At 33.9% G+C, this 20711-nt stretch overlaps 1 protein-coding gene across 3 annotated transcripts in view; it reads right to left on the reverse strand.

The window, feature by feature from the left end:
* Positions 1 to 20711, reverse strand: part of Ssbp2 (single stranded DNA binding protein 2) — a 225409-nt gene that overhangs the window by 1961 nt on the left and 202737 nt on the right. For all 3 annotated transcript variants that reach the window (XM_048331621.1, XM_048331619.1, XM_048331620.1), the window contains 5 exons: positions 18514 to 18568; positions 14699 to 14769; positions 12580 to 12658; positions 10206 to 10234; positions 5307 to 5405 (listed from right to left, as the gene is read on the reverse strand). In XM_048331621.1, the coding sequence (XP_048187578.1) occupies positions 5307 to 5405; positions 10206 to 10234; positions 12580 to 12658; positions 14699 to 14769; positions 18514 to 18568 (333 nt within the window). The remainder of the gene's footprint in view (positions 1 to 5306; positions 5406 to 10205; positions 10235 to 12579; positions 12659 to 14698; positions 14770 to 18513; positions 18569 to 20711) is intronic.

The raw sequence follows: 20711 nt of genomic DNA on the forward strand, positions 1-20711 counted from the left end.
ATGAATAGTGCAGCGCACCAAAACAAAATGAAACCAACTCCTAGCTGGCCTGGAGAAATTCTCATGGAAGCATTTCAAGATACTTCAGTGTTTCCTTCTATATATAAGCCTCCTGCTCCTAATCTGTAACTTCAGTCTCAGATTGTTCATTTTTGTGTACGGCAGAGGTATAGTAGTTAGATATTTGTCTATGCTGAGGCTAACAAGCAATACAGCTTTTAGAAGTTTAGAAAGAGTGGTCTTAAAAATGATTTAGAAAGGAGTGATAATGAATTAGTTAGTTATACCAATCTACACCTTGCTTCTGAGTGATACACTGTGATGAAAAGTTCTAGTGGGCATCACTGTCCAGAACTGCCTTATGATCTGTAGCTAGTGAAGACCATTTTGGACGCCGCACTTGTAGATTATCTGAGCTATGGGGAAAAGCACTCAGACTCAAATGGTACTGCACTGTAGATGAAAATGATTTCTAAATTACAATGGAAATATGAACCATAAAATATTCAAAATATTTTATTGAAAATCTATGAGGATCAGGGCAAAAGGGGATTCTTTTCAATGTGCTCCTAATGACTATGTCTTAGGAGAGGGAGCAGGTAAAGCTCAGGGCCTGGTCCCAGGTGGCAGGGCTAAATGGGAATGATGATATTGAGCAGAGAGCGTGACTTCTTATAAGGGTGGCAGACAGAGAGGGGTGATGTGTGCTCCAGACAAGCTGAGTTGGAAACCAAGAGATGGGGATAAACTGTACCCAAGTAAGGATGAATCAAAATAAGAACAAAAGAGGGTGGAAGTGCTTAGCTGGCAGGCCTCAGAATCATAAGGTATGAGAGCTCAAGCCAGAACATGCATTGTTCCTGAATAGAGGCACAGGATGTAGCCTGGAAAAAGGGCCACCATTGGGAAGAATTGCTAGTCCTGTATACATAGGCCATATCAAGAAAAACCTACTTGTTAAATGCTTTAACAGGCCCAAATTTTGTTTCAGTTCAAGAAGGCTAAGCTACATAGTTGAACTGACTCTCATACTGGACAATAGGGAATATAAGGTGCATATAGAGAGATTGTCAGAGAAAAGAACAGAGATTCAGTCTAATAGAAAAAGTCATGCAAAGTAATCTTTAGCATGGCAGAAACAGACAAAAGAAAACAAAAACAAACCCAAACCAATCTAAAACATTCAAACAATCAGAGATAATAAGAACTATTGGAATGGAGTTAACCTCCAACCCTGTGCTGGAGTGGAAATACACTTCCCTTACAAAGTCTGTACAGTCTCACACATAATCTCAGTAATAACTTTCAACTTACTATCCACAGGCTTTGAATAAACAGCATCATACTTTGGTATTTTATTTTCAGGGTCAAGAATCAACAAGAAAACAAACACTAAGGTTTTATTTATGTTAAAAAATTAGAGACAGTGATAAAATGAGCACTGAGAAATTATGTTTCTTACAGTATTGTTATTTGCAAAAAGAAGTGGTGAGGCAATCAGCCATGTCAATTTTTGTGACAATCAAGACGGTTTTGGGCTGTCCAGTACAATAGCCACAACCACGTGACACTTCTGACCTCTTGGAATGTACTGAAGTGCCACTTAGAAACCAAAAATTTACATGTACTCTATTTTAATTAAGTTTAAATAGCACAGCTAGACCACCAATCGTTATTTCAGAACAAAGATTTTACTGAGCATACTGTGCTAATAATTTAAAACAGCAAGATACTAAAGCATTTCAGAAGGGATCTCAAAGGAAATATTTGAAAACATTGCTGGGTAAGTCACAGTTAACTCCAAAGACCATCTCATTGAATATATATCCCGAATAACTGGAATTTAAAATGTTCTTGAATCTTTTTCTCATATTATTATTCTAAATCATTCATATACCATGTAAAATTAGAAAACACTTAAAAGACGATAAACCATTCTAATATGCATGAAAAGATGTATACATGCACATACAAGTGTGCACACAGTCTGTTATCAAGTATTTTCACTGATTTTTATGGTCCTTTAACACTAGTAACTACTAAGATATATAATGTGTGGTATTTTAAATATTTTAAGAAAATCTTACAGAAGAATAACTGTTTGAATGGGAAGTTAAGAAAAATGGGTTTGGCCAGAGAGGAAACTGAGTAATAAGATAAGATACAATAATAAACTAAGGGCAAGAATCAGTCAGGAAGGATGGATGCATTAGCTCCAAGAAATAACACTTACTATTATTATTACTTATCGTTATTTTAAATAAGTACCTAATAAGGTACTAGTTTTGAATATAATTAACTGTAGAATGTTACGGTAATTGTTTGTAGTACAGTTAAACAGGCACACATACAGTATGTCTACATGGTGATGCCGTTTGTACTTATAAGGCTGTATTCAGCTGCTTTTACTGACACTGTTTCAATATCCTTGACACTAAAGGAAATCACAAGTTCTAAGAAATCTCGCAGAGTATGCAAGGTAAAGCATTTGTTCTATTGATCATGATTCCTCAAAGTGGTAGCAAAGTGGCTTACATTTTCTTCCAGAAGAAAAGGAAGAGTGAGTGTTAAATGGAGTATCATATTTAGAGACATCTAATATTCATAGTGCTCTGTACTGAGACCACACTCCAATGTTTCTATTGTACCATGACCAGCATCAATATGTAATGGTGTACAGCAGTGTTTTTACCAAAACACTAGGATAGCAGCTTTGTCTTATTTCAAAACTATTCTGTGAACCTGGTTTTCCTCAAAGGACAAAAATGGCTCTTACCAAGATGTCACCAACATTGTGATTTAGTTAATTTTTTTATTTTTTATTTTATTTTTTATTTTATTGTCAAATTGATGTACAGAGAGATTACAGTTTCATACGTTAGGCCTTGGGTACATTTCTTGTACTGTTTGTTAACAAATAGTTTATTTTTTTTTAAAAGAAGTACAATATAAAGGTATTATTTTAAGCAGATCACAATTTATTTTCCTTTTACCTGTAAACTTATTTTGAGATAGTTTTGATATGAACTTGTTTTTTCCCCTTCCTTTATCCAGTTCACATAACACAGAATCCAGTAGAGAAAGTCATTAAGTCTTTAAACAGTGTATATACATTCCTGTTTATGAACTTCAAGAATATGTTAAATCTCACTGAATTTCTATGCCTCATCTTCCCTATATAGTATTTTATTTTCTTAATGAGAAATAAGTAGCTGTTCCACTGTGAGATAAACTAAGGTGAAAGATAGTTTGTGTGACTGTATAAAAATCTGGGTTTGATGTGATTTCTTTACAATAGCAGAAACAGTATATTCCACCTTGCTTGTAAATTTTATTGAACACTTTGATTCTAATATCATGTGTGCTCAAATGATTATACATCAATGTCAAAAGGAAGCAACTTTTTATCTAAATATCCAAGGAACTAGACCAGCTGTATTCTTTACTTGAAAAGCATGCAAAAGTATTTTATGAACTAACCCTTTTATTCTGTAGCTTCTAAAGCAAAGTTTTTCCAACATTTAAACACTAGGGGGCATCTTTGTTTCTTGTAATAAAAGGACTTTTTGTAATCCAGAAAAAGAGGAAAGTGGTGAAATTTTTTTTCCAGTTGCTATTTTGCCCTGCTGAGTACACTGTCTCTTTAACGTGAAGACTTTGGCTGACGTGACTAGGATATAACTCAAGACATGTTTGTTCCTTTCCCAAGCACCTTTTGTGGCAAAGAGTGAAAAATCCTCAAAAGGCAGACTGCTCAAAAGTATATGCTTTTCAGAGGAATGTGTACTGAATATTAGATTTTAAATATTCATTTATTGGATTTTTTTCTTTTAAAATTTATTAAACTGTTATGCATTGTCTTGATTACAGTAAGGATCTTATTATATATAACTAGCTTCTAAGTGGCAGGGAATCTCTCTTTTGTTTTTCTTCCTCTCTCCTCTCACGGCTTCATTTTATTAAATAGCTAGAAAAAAATATTTGGTAGTAGGTAAAGAAAGGTCTAAGTAACACTGACTTCATTCGTAACCAGCCAGCTTTCCTCACTAGACAGATGAAAGGGTGGCGGGAACAGCACGTGTGGATCTTCCAAGGCGGATGGAGGAGCTATCTCAGGCCACCATTCATTCAGTTCACTTTAACTTTTTGACTTTTCAGCTGGGGACAGGAATGAGTGAGGAAGGGGAATGCAGGGAGACTTTGTTTTCTATCTGCTAGCAATCTGGCTTTAAACCTTATTGGGTTCAGGAACACTGAGGCTTGGCCAGGAAAGCTAGGGTTTGGTTGATCCCTGCTCCAACTGCTCTCTATTCTTTCAACAGGTGCTCTTGTTTTGCCTGGACTAAGTCTGGTTGAGATTAAAAGGGGAGGTTGGTATATATTTGGTATGTAGTAATTCTTCAAGTCCTGCTATATCTGATTCCCTGCCTCACCTCCTATCAAGAGCTTTTTGAAGCTGGTTTAGAAATGGTACCCCTCTTCTGACTGCAAAACCAGGCAGCAGCTATCAGTGGCAAAAGTGAGAGATCGGTGAGAAAGGGATCTTTCTATTCCTGCCCAAAAAGTAAAGTTTTTAGGGACTCTTTTCATATGTTTTTTTTTAACCCCAAATTAATCATTTCTCCGCTTACCTTTAAAGCATTTGATTAATATCTGTTCCACCCTTATTTAAAATTATTATAATTTAAAAAACTGATGATATTGCACATATTTATAGAGTACTATATGATAGTTTGATACATAAATACACTGTGTAATGTTCAAGTTGTGTAAACACAGCTCCTCAAACACTGTTATTTATTTGCAATAGAAACATTATAAATCTTTCCAGTTTATTTTTAAGTATATAGTTCATTAGACTCTTATCTCCACCAAAAAGCCAGAAGGGAAGCTCTGGCTCAAGTAGCGGAGCACTAGCCTTGAGAAAAAAAGCAAAGCTCAGGGACAGATATCAGTTGGAGTTGCAGCCCTGAGACAGGCACGCATGCGCACCACTTCTCACCCCTATGCATATACTCACGCATCCACACACAATTGTACCAAATAGGCAATCTATCTCCAGGAGGATCTTTCACAGTGGATGTTCTGTTAGAAAATTCATATTATGGTTTCTGCAACAATGTTCATAGTAGTAAAGAGGAAAAGATTCATTTCTTTCAAAGAAATGTCACTTAAAAGTTCCAACTTTTAAAAGCTCAACTTAATGAACCCTAGATAAACAGCAGTCATAACATTTTCATGCATTAATTCTAATAGATATTCAGAAATGAAACCTGGATATATTATATAGTCAAGACAATACTTACACTCTCACTCTGAAAAGGATTTAAGAAATTTCCCCCCATTTCGCCATCATCCCTTGGAGTGCCAGGTTGATTACTCAGGCTCATATTATTGGGAGAATTCTGTAAACAAGGCATTGTTGAACATTTTAATTTCCTTTTTGCATTGTACAGTTTAAAAAATTCAATGTGCAGTAGCATCTCCAAGGACAAAGCAGAGTTATAATTTTAATCTTAGATTTCGACTATGCATTTTACTTCATCCTGTGTACTAATGTTTCCCTGAGTGAAAAATTAAAAAACAAGTGAAATCTAAAAATAACCTTCAGTCTCAGAATCAACATTTACTCCATTTCCCACCCTTGGTTCAGTTTCTAAGATTTGGAGATTGTGTGTGTGTGTGTGTGTGTGTGTGTGTGTGTGTGTGATGGGGCTTGAACTCTGGGCTTGGGCACTGTCCCTGAGCTCTTCAGTTCAAGGTTAGTGCTCTACCACTTTGAGTCATAGTGCCACTTCCAGATTCGGGAGCTGTTTAAAAACTTTCCTACCAGGAGCATGGATGAAATGAGCTAGCCATGTAGGAGCAATGAGGTTGGTAATTTTACTAAGTAATTTTACTAAGCAAACATTGAAAGGTTAGTGCTTTAATAAATAGTTTCCTTTAATTCCATGTGCAACTTATAGCTATGATACTTTCAGCTATTTAACATGAAGCATGAGGAGAAGAGGAGGATAGTAAACTGTAGTGAAGAACAACAGATTATTAAATTATTTGTGTGCTTTTGGAGAAAAAGGGGGCTAAAATCTGCTTTAGAATCATTTTTTTGGATCATTCGTTTAAAAGCAGATTCACTTTGAATTGTCCTCTAAGACAAAATGGCTATAGATACTAGTAATCTAATCAAACATGAAGTTAGTAATACATGGCGTTACAGTTCATTTATTTATATTTTTTTCAGTTCTTTGTATTCTATTCTTTTTAAAAATTTAATTTTATTGTCAAGGTGATATGATATACAGAGGGGTTACAGTTACATATGTAACTGTAAGGTAGTGAGTATATTTCTTGTCAAACTTGTGACTCCCTCCCTTGTTTTTCCTCCCACTTTCCCTCCTCCATCCCCCTAGATTTGATTTAAATTTATCAGCCTTATGATTATTGTGCAATCAGAATCATGTGAGGAAATTTAGAGTGACATATAAGCCATATTTATATAATATTACAACTAGGATGGAGGGGCCTCTTTCAAAGCACAATTTATTCACTTGCAAAAAATAACACAGAGGTAAACATTTTATTATTCCAAATGGAACAACAATTTATGATTTTTTCTAAGTCATTATAAGTTTAAACATTTTATATTGGAGTAGATTTTTACATATTTTAAAGGGTATATTTGGAGAATTTTTATTCAACAAAAAGCATATCATCAATATTAGCATTTAATGAATGAGTTATTCCAAATATTTTCAGTGTTACTATTTCCACTTTTGAAGCAATCTTCCTCATATGATGGCTCAGATTTAAGACTCTTTTTTGGGGGGTGGGGTTAAAGGGCAGAAAACACAAAAATGTTAAGAGAACTATTTAAAGGATACAACATTATTAGATCTTTGAAAGTAATATCCATGTTAAGTAGCTTAATGTGAGTGGCAGAATTTTTTTCTAAGAAAACAAATCATATGCTTCTATCCATCCTACTCCTTAAAACAACTCAGTGGGAACGAATTTTGTTTCACTGATTCAATGAATGACTTCTTTAAGTTGCAAAAGGGATGAAAGGAGTTTTACATTTCATTAAAGAAGTGGCTTCTAAATTAAGGATGAATTCTACACATTGAGAAAGAGTACATGACTTTTAGGAGACAATCCTCAAATGATCAAGTAATGATTTTTGCAACTTTTTATTTGTGGCTTTCAACTCAAAAACAAAAAATTGAAATACTGTTGTGAAGGTGCCAGTGATAATCTTTTTTCTATTCTTGTTCACAGAACACTGTGCTAATTAATGGTAAAGAAAATATTTAGTGCATACAGCATTTCAGTCCTTAGCACATGCTCACATTTGATTCTGAACAATTAAATGAAATAGCCAAGGAATTGATTACAAGATTTTATAGCCAAGGAAACTAAGCCTAGAAAATATGAACACATTCTAACCTCTTATAAGTAGTAGGAATATATAAGATGGAATTAAAGAATATGTATATATATATGTATGTACATACTCATGCTTGACAAAACACATGTTCCTAACTGATAGGTTAGGAAGATGTACCTCGAAGCCTAAGAGAATTTGAACAAAATTATTAAGCAACAATAGCCAAGACTATCTTCTAAGTCATAAGTGATGACTTGGAAAAAAATTGGAGTAAAAATGAGTGAGACCAGGAAATGAATGAAACAGGTTCTTGAGATGGATGGAAAAATTAAAGAGCTAGTGAGGGTGGAATTAGTGACTATGCATGCCTTGGAGTAAAGGACTGAGGGGGGAAAAAAGTGAATTTGTGAGTGTCAAGAAGCAGTGGTAAAAGGGATTGGGGGAAGGAGTTTGCAAAATACACACAGTGCTGCTAAGAGAAAAGTGACTATGGTACCACAAGCCACCAGTGCTATCAGTCTTCTCAGCCAGCTTAGAGACCAGAGCCATAGAAACCAGAGTGGGGCAGTGTAGAAATAGGTTGTTTAGAAACTCATTTGCAGGCAGATGCCATAGTCGTTACTAGGACATTGTGAAGTGGCATCCTTACTACTTGGAGAACAATTCTAATATCAACTTGACTGTATACTTCAGTTACATTGTGCTTCTTGAGAACAATGACCATAATTATGTTTATTTTTGGATTTTTAGAGTTCAGCATAATATATTGATACATTAGCATCAAAGGAATGTCTGCTTAAGTAGAAACCACTTGGGGATAGAGACTATGTTTGCATTTAAAGAAATCTTTTACATCTCCCTATAGTAGGCAAAGCAATACCCACTACACAAAAGTACACAGTGGATGGCCAATTAATGTTTAGAGAATAAGCAACACTTCATTCAGTGAGAGAATGTTACCAGTATCAGACACAGTAGAGAACCCTTGAACATAAGAATGGGAAATCAGAATGAAAGGAATAGCAATTGATTTGCTATCAAAACAGAAAAAAGATAGCACTTATTTAATCATTAAACTCTTATTTAAACATGTTCAAATGTTTTATAAATTGTGAAGTACTTCCCATACAGGATTGGTTTATATCTCTCTAATGTAAAGGGTTATGGGTTGTTGGTGGTCATTTATAGACAGATGGCCTACAGCATTTGTATGGTCCTACTTCTGTGCAGTTAAGAATCATCTCACAGAAACAGCAGGACAAAAGATGAACCAATGCAACATTGATACTCACTTGACACCATGTTGGATATGAACCTTACAACTTAGGGAGAGGGGAATAGGGAGGGGTAGGTGGGAGATAATGAGGGATGGGGTAACAATGATTAAAAACAAATGTAGTTCAAATCCTGGGATTACAAAAGCTATCTCTAAATACACACTTGTCAAATAGGACCGTAGCTATTTTACTGGAGACCACAGGGGAATTTCAACGAGCTCAGTTGTTAGAAGTTGTCTGAGATGGCCTGCATGGTCATCTCACTTGTAAGCCCGCCTCTTAGACAGAAGGCGTGTGTAAACCAATAAAGGCAATCGCAATTTGAAACGAGGCTTTCTGGATGCTGTTCCCCATAGAGGTAAGCTACTACTCATTATTCCTACACATATTTATCCAAAGGGCCCACAGAACTTGTGAGGATAAGCAGTCAGGTAAGTACAATGTCTGAATTTCATTTTAAAATTTTCTTTCAGCTTAGAGTCTTAACTAAAAAAAAAATTGTTGTTCAGTCAATCTTATTTTCTTTTTCTTGGCATGGGAAATTTTACATTAGTATACATGAATATAAATTTGAGATTGAATTAAAAGCAGTCATCTTTTAATGATCTCCTTTATTTACTGGTATAAAATATATTTCTGGCCATTCTTATCAAGCATTCTAAATATATTTGACTCTCAGAGTTATTTTAAATTCACCAGGACTCAAAAAAGCATTTGGATATTATTTCTCACAAAATAAGGAATTTTACCAAAGGATTAACTTTAGATACTTTGGAAGAGAAAAAATGTAGACATATTTTTCTACTTGTATTAATGTGAACTTGCTCTAATTACTTTCATACTCTATTTTATGGATTTAGAATAATAATTTCATAGGTAAATATTGCCTAATAAAGGTTTGAAAGACCCATTGATTGGATAAACCCAGTGCTCTATAACATATATAACTACTTGCTTCAAAGTTACCTGTTTTCATATTACTTCAGATATTGTTACATTTTCAAATGACTAAACTGTCAGTGTAGTGTAAAAATATGTTAAATCTTACCATGATCACACTGGTTATTGCTTAGATGTCAACTATGTATATATGTCCTAAATATGAATCTTAGCATGGTAGGAGCACTTTTGAGTGATTCATTTTACCTATTCCTGAAGGTTATCAATATGTCACTCTTGTACTTGCAATGAATCATACTTGAATTTCTGTTTCATATTTTGTACGAAAACAAAATGCAGAAAACTTATTCTAAAAATTCCTTTTTGTTAAAATTTTGTTTAGTTCTTTTCCTGGATAGGTTGGCATGGTTCTGCCCAGTGCCATCTTTGAACAGTGATCCCCCAACCTAAGCCCCTAGGTAGCTGGGATTATAGATGTGAGGGCTTGCCATCATTTTGCTCAAACTTGCCTCAATCCTGAGTCCACCTGCTACTGCCTTGAGTAGCCAGGCTAACCGGCATGAGCCACTTTAACAACATTAATAAGAGTTCCATAAGGAATAAAATATAGATGAAAAACAACATACAGAATAAATAGTACTCACCTTGGAAATACTGTCCATATCTCCTGAGCCTGAAGCAAAACATAAAAAGAAATCCCTTGTTAGGTAATATTTATAAGTTAAAAGCTACTGCAAGATAAATCGGCAGCAACTGATGGTAAAAACAAGGAATTTTACCTCTAATTCCCAATCACCTATTTGTTTTAAACGGTAGCATGGTGAATGTCATTGTTATCATAGATTCTATAAAGTGAAATATGTTTACATATGATATTTCATTAAAAATTTTAAAATGTATATGTAACATAGAAATATGGATCTCTCAATATATTTTCTGAAAATGATGTAAATCTGATAAAACATAAAATGAAATTTACAGCAACATTGAACAATATACTGAACTACATTTTACTGTAAAACCTAAAGCAAAATACCTTTAATAATATATTTAAAAATCGAGCAATTATTAATATCTGTATCTCCAAAATATTGCTTTTTAATTTTTATTTCCAAGGGCAATGATTAATGCTATTTTCCTTACATAAAAATTAAGCCTAATAAGCATGAAACCCATGTTCAAACCTCAATGCCACCAAAATAAAAATAACTGTAATCCTATACATCATAGACACAACCTTGACACAATATTAGTTTCACTTTAAACTATTGAATTTTCAATAATTTTTCCTAGAATAAAAATATTATAACTTTTTAACAGTGCAGCATTTAATCACCACCACAAATAAAGCGAGAGCTTAACATGATTAATTTATAAATAAAACAGCTAGGGCTGGGAATATGGCCCAGTGGTAAAGTGCTCGCCTTGTATACATGAAGCCCTGGGTTCGATTCCTCAGCACCACATATACAGGAAAAAAGCCAGAAGTGGCACTGTGGCTCAGGAGGTAGAGTGCTAACCTTGAGCCAAAAGAAGCCAGGGACAGTGCTCAGGCCCTGAGTCCAAGCCCCAGGACTGGCAGCAAAAACAAAACAAATAAACAAATAAATAAAACAGGTACAACAAATTGTTACATGTTGGATTTACATATGTAATCCTGTATATATGCAACAGTACAATAGTATTCAGAATAGATAAGCAATGTTGTCAAGCACATAAAAAAAACTTCTGAAAATTCTACTCTAGTGAATAATATGGCGGAGAGTCTTTGAGGACCAAGTGTCATCATTTTGTGACTAACTGTATAAGTTAAAAATTCACAAGTGACCTATGTTTTTCATTAACTTGAAAAAAAAAGCTATCCAACAGAACTTTATGTGATAGTGGATACACTTCTCTGGGATGGCCATTATGTTAGCTATTAAATAAATATGCCTATTCTGGGGCACCTGACATGCCAACTGAAAAACTGAATTTTAAATTTTACTAAACTTTAGTTACATAAGGCTCATGTCTACTGTAATTAGGCAGTACGTGTCAAAAAACAACATAGACAAAGGATAACACGACAAATCAAGATTTTGTAACTAGGCAAAGTGAGTCATGGATCCTCACAAGCCCAAAAGTCTGTCAATCGAAGCAAGTAACTATGGGATCACTGGAGTTGCTTTTCAGACTGAGGGAGTGAAATCCTTATATAACCTAAATCACACATAGGCACAGTTTGTCTAACTTCATAAAAGACTCTTACAAAAAGGGGAAAAAAAGCTGTAACTGTCTACCCTGTTTGTTAGCTTTTTAAAATTTGTTTATGGTCATGACACTTAAATACACAAAAACGTAAGTTATTTTTTTCTTTCAGTTTTGTATTCCTCCTGCCTAGATCGCATGCTACATGACCTAGCCATTTTTGAGCTATGTATCTCTCTCACTATTATAAAACTTTTAATTACCCTTGGCTTCCTTTGTTAAGAAGATATTATACATGAAGCATCTTTTCAAATATTAGTTACAGACTTGAAACCAGCTTTATCATGAAATAGTACTGTCTCATAAGGGAATCATTCAGATTTCCTAGAACATGATTACTAACTTAAAAAGAAAACAAAGGTAATAAACGTGAAATTCTAAAATGAAACAAAGAAATTCTTGCCAAGTACCCAAACTGTCCCCAGACTACTGGAGACAAAGAAACAAGTGGGGAGGGCAGAGAAGCCAGCCCCCCCAGAGGAGGCAGGCATGTCGCAGGCACTATGGCACCATCTCCCCTCCCTACAGATGCTCAGGGTGTGACAGGGCAAGGTAAGTACGGGACTATGAGCTGGAGCACACTGACTTGAGCTTCCGATTGTCAGATGAGCTTGTGATCATGACCAGTATTACAGATGAAATTATGATTATGAGTACTCAAAAGGAGCAGCTGGATGGGGGAGAGCTCTGCAGGCTATAACATCCACTACGAGAACCAACAGTGGTTTTTTTGCATTTATTATGATACATCAAATTTAAAATCCTTACCTAAAGAGCCATTCATGTGATGTGATTCCATTCCTCCTAAGCCACCCATGGGACCATCGGACCCAGGACCCATTGGAAACTATTTTTAAAATGAAGAAAACAACCGTGATCACATTGGAAACAACTCTGTCTCAGTGTTAGAATATGTCTTTAACATTACAGATCCTACCAAAACATATTCATTTCCAAGTTTAGAGAGTTGTTTTTTAAACTTTTTTTTCCAGCTTTGCAAATTGTCTAATTTGACTGTTCCACATTTCATCATATCCTCACTATGTTGTAGATGTTCAGGCTAATCTTCATTCCTTTCCCAGATAGTCCCAACTAGAAAGTACATACATTCCCACACATGCTTTCCTATGATGCCAACAAATCATCTTTTATAAAGCAAAAGTAGCTCTTAAGAAGCTGTTAAAGGTAATGGCTTACTAAAACGAATAATTTAACATCATTATGCCAACACTAACATCTTTCTTAGCAGACAATCTATCTTTGTTCAAGTGGACATAATAAATAATTTCATTTTACAGGTTAAATGCATTTAGCTCCTTAGAAATAGCTGAAAAAAGAGCTAATTCTTCTTGGCAGTACCAACTATGTCAGATCAATGACAGGTGTTCTACAGTAGTCCTACTTAATATTTTTAAGGCACAAGAACTCTTTGTTTTCAAGTAAAATTCTATATAAAAAACCTGAACCCAAACAGTTGTGAATAGATGTGCTTTGATATACTTGGCAATGAAAAGTCCATGATCTTTCTGTTCCATACTTCCCTCATTTCCAGAGAATTCTTTTCGGGAAAATGGAGGCCTCATTTAAAAACAAATCATCTATAATTACCTTAACTTTAGAGTTAAGATGCTTACTGAAACATCTTCAAAAGCTCCTGTGCCATGTTCCATGATGTATGGTATGGAATGTGGTGTGTGTGTGTGTGTGTGTGTGTGTGTGTGTGTAGGTGTGTGTGTGTGTGTGTGTGTGTAGACAGCATGGTTATGGTCACCTATCGTAAAAGCTTTAGGGGATCTGAATAAGCTGAAATTTAGATCAAAGATAAAATAATAAAATAAAAGTTTGAATATTAAAAAAATCACCTTCTTCCAACAAGCCTGCCCTTTAGCCTACCATATCTATGGAAATCAGAGTGGTCTTATACTATGGTGGGCAAACTGACCACATGCTATTTGTTTTCCCAGGAGAACAACAATTTTGCTGCCTAAAATTGTCTTAAAACGTCTGGGCTGATTTGTAGTACATAACTTAGAATATTGACTCTGAACCTATCATTTAGCTTTTATTTCACCTGAGTTGAGAAGCTGGGCTGGTAAACTAGTAATATAAGAATTTATCTGGTTTGATCCTTTTATCTGCACCCCACCATAGTGTTTTAAAGGACACTAAGGCTATAGGTATATATATGTATATGTATATACATATATATATGCTGAGAGTGTTTAACCCATAGAAAATATGCCATTTGATTATTTTTCAGCTTCAGCTAGCCTATGTGTTTGTGTAGCATAATACTACATATACATGTTTATACAATTTATAACAATATTTAGATTATAACTATTTCACAGTTACTTAATTCTGCTTACAATATTCTGTTGTAAATTTTTTTGCCACATGTAAGCTTTATATCATGGGTAAACGATTAACTTATGCAGGAGAATCACATTCCTATACTTCATTAAGAAGCCCAATTTACCCTATACACCATATTTTGTGATTTAATGAAAAACAAATATATCCAACTTCATCATTTACTTTCACATGTATCATTTATCAGGACTAAAATGATCAAAATGAAAAAAGTCAGTGATGTTAGGAATGAACTCAAGATAAATGATTACACATAGCCTGACATTTTCAAATAATCAATATTAATCATTAAGTATTTGAGATAAGAGACAAACATTTTATAACCAAATGCAATTTTTGTTTATATTATATTGCTATATAGCGTTATACATATTATATACCATGTTGTTTTGAATTTTTTGTGTTTATATCCAATAAGTTCCTAGGCAATGAAGTGTAGGCAATATCCAGGATACAGAATATACTTATCATTACAAAATCTTCAAGAATACTAAAAAAACAAAGCCATATTTACATTAGGTCTGTTTGGTCCAGGAGGTACTGCATTCATTAAAGTATACATGTTGTCTCCAGAGTTGGTTGAATCTGAAACAAAATATAGCCTTTAAATTAATATTTGCCTTTCTAATATATACTCAAGCAATCACAAAGTAATAATAATCAAAGATGACCTGGATATACACAGATATTGATAGCTATAACATCTGAGCAAGCTATTACTAAAGTTTGAAAATAGATACTTGAGTTATTTTCTGACCCCAAAATATTATGCTACAGTCATTAATTAGGCATATGAGAAAAGATATGAGCACTTCAATAATTCAAGACCAAAAACGTTAAAAAATCTAAAAATTGTATCAAAGCTCTTTCATTTTTTTTACAAACAGGGATATTGTTATTTCTCTAAACAGTGGTATATATAATACACACACACACACATATATATATAAATAACAAAAACCTCTTAAAATTTAGATTGAGAAGCTTTTCACTGTTCAGTATTTCCTTATATTTTAAATAGAGAAAATTTAAAATTTAGTTTTTTAATGTTAGTAATTAGTCAAAGTTGATGAAATTTATTGTGAGAATTGAATAGGATATAAAATTGCAATAAAAATTATTGTGCCTGACATAAAAGCCATATTCTTCCACCCATGTAGACATTATCAAAGGTTGATAATGCTAAAAAGTACCAAATTATCACCCATGATAATTATCACAGTGTTTTGATAAAATTTTCACTGGTTTTATTCTTGAGCTATTATAATAAAAATAAATGTGATGTTTTGTAGTATTTTAAAATATGTTCTATCTATTAGCGAAGTCTAATTAAGTCCTATCATGTTTTATGATGCAAACCTAGAGTAAAATGCTGATTATCTTAAAGTTGAGGAAATATTGATTATAAAACATAGCTTTATATTTTCTTACAATTATACACTTTCTTAAACATAATATAGCACACCATTGTGTGTTGAAAGCAGAAGTATCTGAAAGTATGTGTTTTGTACTGACTGATTCAAGAAAGAAGGTTAAAAAATAATTTGCTTTCTTATGGCAGTAACTTTAGAGTGGGAAATGGACAATTAGTTCTAACTGTGTGATTATTTATTAAACATTAATGAGTTTATGATTTTAGTGTGCACTACTTACAGAGTAGGTTCAATATCATTTATTGGTTGTTGCCAAGCATGATATAAAAATCTCAATCTTCCTTTTTACTCCCAAAGGAATATACCGTAGTATTGAAATTCCCCCTCAGGTTGCCCCCTACTTTATACTGTTAGGTGCCATATAATCCTGTGGCCTCAATACTTTTCACATCCTATGCATACTGCATTTCTGTCAGACCCAGGCTTCTAGCTTCTGGCTGCGTATAACCAACTTGCCTTACCTCCATTCTTTTCAAATTTCTTCTCCAAGGTCCCACCTGATGAAATTCTACTCAATACTAAAGACTCATAACAAACATTACCTCTTCACTAAAGTATTTTCTGTAATATGTCCATATTCATGAATACTCCCCAGCTCATGAATTCTACCTAGTATATAATTTTGTCTTATTCTTCTCTTTTATTTATAACTATGGTATAATAAGCTCATTGAGAGAAGAAAAGACATGATGTCATGTTTATCTTGTTTATCTCAGGCAATAAAAATCTGCTTATATTTAACTAATGCAATAAACTCTATTGCATACAATATATTTTTCAGAAAATGTTGGATTGCTTTCTAAACATACTCAATCTTCAAATGGTTTTCAATTGTATTAGCCTATTTTTGCTGAGAGTAAACTAGGCTGTTTAAGTGTGTACAAAGGAGATAAGATTATCAGTTTTAATACCCAGCAAGAATATAATGTTACCAGAAAAACATTGAAAGGATTAAGGAGAATAGAGTATTTTCTAGGAAATGTGTGCCTTCTTTCGGTTTATGTAAAACTTTGCCATAATGTGGATCTTCTGGGGGTAGGGATATTGCCTAATGATTAGAGGTGTGATTGTGGTGAAGAGGGGGAATGAAGAGTGATGAAAGGTGACTATGTAAAAATGCTAGCGATATATACTGGTGGTAACTTCTCACTGCAATGTTTAAGGTTGTTACAAAAAAGTTTGATGTTATAATAAAGTGTTTACTAATAGCATGTTATGTTCACACATTAAGCATTAACTATATAAGAATATAATATTGGGAAGATGATCCATTCATATGGTTCTAGCTTCAATGAATGCTATTTCATTCCCAGTGAAGATACTTTGAAGACAGGGACCACAGATCATTTATGCATATTTGCAGAGAGTAAAGTATATTTTTTATTAATTATCCAATGTGTTTTGAATTAAATGCTTGAAAATTATTTTATTGGTATGACTAATACTAAGGAATTTTAAGCGCTCACATATTTTTAGTCTTCAACGAACCAGTTAAGAGCATTTAAGTTTAACAGTGAAACATAATTAAATTATTTCTAATTATAAAAATTTCATATCTATTTCACTGCCTAGAAGTAATCATGGATAATTTTAGTCTATCTTTTCTCCTTGAAAAAAATTCAATTACATATTTATATACATATATGTCAACTAAAATAAAATCATGATTGTGTTTTATTAAGGATGGAGCATTAATTTATTCATTTTACAAAAATTCTTTGATAATAACTTTAATGGAATTTCAATTATAATTCATGCCAGTAGATAATTCCACTAAGATAGAATTAGGAATAAAGGCTGTGTCAACTGTTTCATTACTGAGTACAACAAATGACCATCCCTGAACATAAATTTTGGGTTGCATCTCTAATTCTTTTTAGTATTAGGATTACAGTGTCCAATGTTTGAACCATTGCATGGTTCTTGATGTTACCATAGCATTTCGTGGGGGAAACTTTAAGCTTCAACTTCAACTTTAAGAATAATTTAAGCCCCAATCATTAGTCTCCAAATGCAATTTAATAGTCTGTATGAAAGTCTTGAGAAGGATAAAGATATTTGAAATAATAATGTAAAATGATTATGAATAAATTAAAGTATATTTAAGTATAGAAGATTAAACAATCGTTTCTCAGGGTACAGTAATTTATTAGCTAACTAATAAGTTTTATAGACATGTAGGATAAACTGGAAGCACAGTTATATCCATTTTTGTAAAATGATAGCACAGGTCTGGCTTGCTATTTTTGTTTTGTTTTGTTTTATTTCTGCCAGTCCTGGGCTTGAACTCAGAGCCTAAGCACTGTCTGTGGCTTCTTTTTGCTCAAGGCTAGCACTCTACCACTTGAGCCACAGCACCACTTCTGGCTTTTTCTATATATGTGGTGCTGAGGAATCAAACCCAGGGCTTCATGTATACGAGATGAGCACTTTACCACTAGGCTATATTCTCAGCCCCGGCTTGCTATTTTTAACCTCATGGATCAATCGTTTTACTGTTTCATTCATACATGCAGACTTTTTCATTTTTTCATTAACAGGAATAAACTATACAAAAAAGCTTCACCATAATATTTACGTGTATATAACAAATGTTTCTAAGTTGTGAGATGCTAATAGGTTTGTTTCATTAAATCTTTTAAGTTATATAAATTATTGAGCAATTCATATACATCAGCAAGACATGCTGACTAAATCTGTTATCCACACAAAAGGAACTTTCTAAATGCTTAACTGGACAATATTAAAGAGCTTATTTCTACCTATTTGCTATCTCTAATCTACTTCTGTTAACCATCATGAGATTAAGAATACTACAAACTTCATTTCATAGCCTACGTCTACATTTTGTGACTTTAATAATCAAATGTCCATGGAACTAGTTTGATGACAATACCTGCAGGACTAGGCATGATGGGTGTTCCTGGTGGCCCCCCACCTCCTGGAGGACCCTAAATAATCACACAACATTTCAGTCAAAATAAAGCAGTTCATTAAACAACATCAAGGAAAACAGAAACATGTTAGACTCATTTCTATAATAATATAATTTGAAAGTAACAGAGGAAACATTTTCTCCATCATTTATTTTCAATAGTATGCAAAACATAATTTAGCTTAAGAGTGTTGAAATTGTTTTGACAAGTTTCTACAAATAAAGAGACTGTAGGAGTGATTTATTATTCATGACTTAATCATATCAGGTATAATGAGGTTAAGGAGAAACCTCTTAATAGGGCTTTTATAAATCCATAAAATAGAAATAATTCCTTTGTGCTTATGGTTACTATAATTTTCTTACTCTTTGTGTCATGGGTTATTTTGTTTGTCTGTTTCTTTTTGCTGGTCCCAGGGCTTGTACTCAGGGCCTGGGAGCTGTATCCGAGCATTTTTGCTCAAGGCTGGTACTCTACCACTTGAGTCACAGATCCACTTCCAGCTGTTTGGTCGTTAATTGGACATAAGAGTCTCATGAGCTTTTCTGCCCAGGCTGGCTTCAAACCATGATCCTCAGATTTCAGCCTCTTGAGTAGCTAGGATTACAGGCCATCAAGCCACTGGCACTCAGCACCTATCACTAGTTTTTATAGGAAGCACTTGGAGATTCACATTTAAAAAAAAAATATATATATATATAATGCTGTTTCTTTCTTCTGTCAGCCTCAGTTGTAGCGCTTCTGGTACATGACACTTGTAACTATCATCTCAACTAGAAATGTGAGGCAATGTTGACTAATGCAGTGAGTTACTAATGCTGCAGCTACACAATCAAGTTGCAATAGACACCGGCAATTCTGAAGTTAATTTAGAAAAGCAAAATGGATAATATAGGCAATGAGTTCAGAATTTTCAGATATTCCATGTACAATGATCAAATTAACTCTCAAGGGGCTAAATTTTTACTTCTGGTGTCTAGAGATGATCAATTATTTAAAATTATATACACACCATTTCATAAACTCAAATTACCTTTTACTTTCTATAACTTCACAAAACTAGGTATCAACTTGTTAAGTAACCTAAATACATTGTTTACTCAAATTTTCCTACATTTGTTTTTGTTTAACACAAAAAATGTGAAGAAAATTAAACTTTCGTAGTTTGTATAGTTTATAGGAACATTGAACGCCATGTTCTTAAGTCAAAAGGGCTGTATGCTTTTACTGTGTTAGTAAAATAATATTTCCATGGAATTGAGTTCATATGGTTGTAGATTTTCTTCACATGCAATTCTTTTTTTTTCTTTTTTTGTTTAGTGTCAGTCCTGGGCTTGAACTCAGGGCTTGGGCTCTGTCCCTGAGCTTTTTTGCTCAAGGTGAGCATTTGAGTCATGCTAATATCCAGCTTTCTGGGTAGTTAAATGGGGTGAAGAGTCTCATGGACTTTTCTGTCTGGATTGGCTTTGAATCATAATCCTCAGATCTCAGCCTACTGTGAAGTTAGGATTATAGGCATGAGCCACCAGTGCAACTCTTAATGCTACCTAAAGTTAGCCACAATCTCCAAAAATTTCTTTGAGAAAGACTTCCTTTCCTTGCTTCTCTGTTATCTATTTCCTTTTAAATTTTGCAACAAATTTATTCATTGGGTAGTCTCGTAACCAAGATCATATGGGATAATAGTTAAAAGGTGTTTTGTGAGGCCAAAAGTTCATAGACAATTTGCTAGTTTGACTTCAGGTCTACATGAGTTACTGGGGAAATCTGACATGTATAAAAGAGTAAGAAGAAAAATAGGTATTCTCAATTTTTAAGAATGATAAAAAAAATTAAAAGATCTTTCCAAATCACTTGTCATCATTCTCCTGTCTGATCCACTTTGAGATTGGGAGAAAGTTTAATGTCTTCATAAAATTTATGTGCGATGAATGAGGTCAGAGAGGGGGTGTACATCACTCTCTTGGAGAAGTGCAGATTCAAGCACATTACTATGTAACAGGGGGAGGCTCTCGCTGTGATTGGATAGAGTACTACTGTGGTTTCCCAAAACATATGCTGAAGTAAAACACAGTACTCAGGGCAATTCTGGCCAGATTGATAACTGTTTCACTAATGAACATCAACATATGCACTGAGGTTGGCAGATGAAACAACT

This window comes from Perognathus longimembris, chromosome 22 (assembly GCF_023159225.1).
Source record: "Perognathus longimembris pacificus isolate PPM17 chromosome 22, ASM2315922v1, whole genome shotgun sequence".
NCBI classification, from domain to species: domain Eukaryota; kingdom Metazoa; phylum Chordata; class Mammalia; order Rodentia; family Heteromyidae; genus Perognathus; species Perognathus longimembris.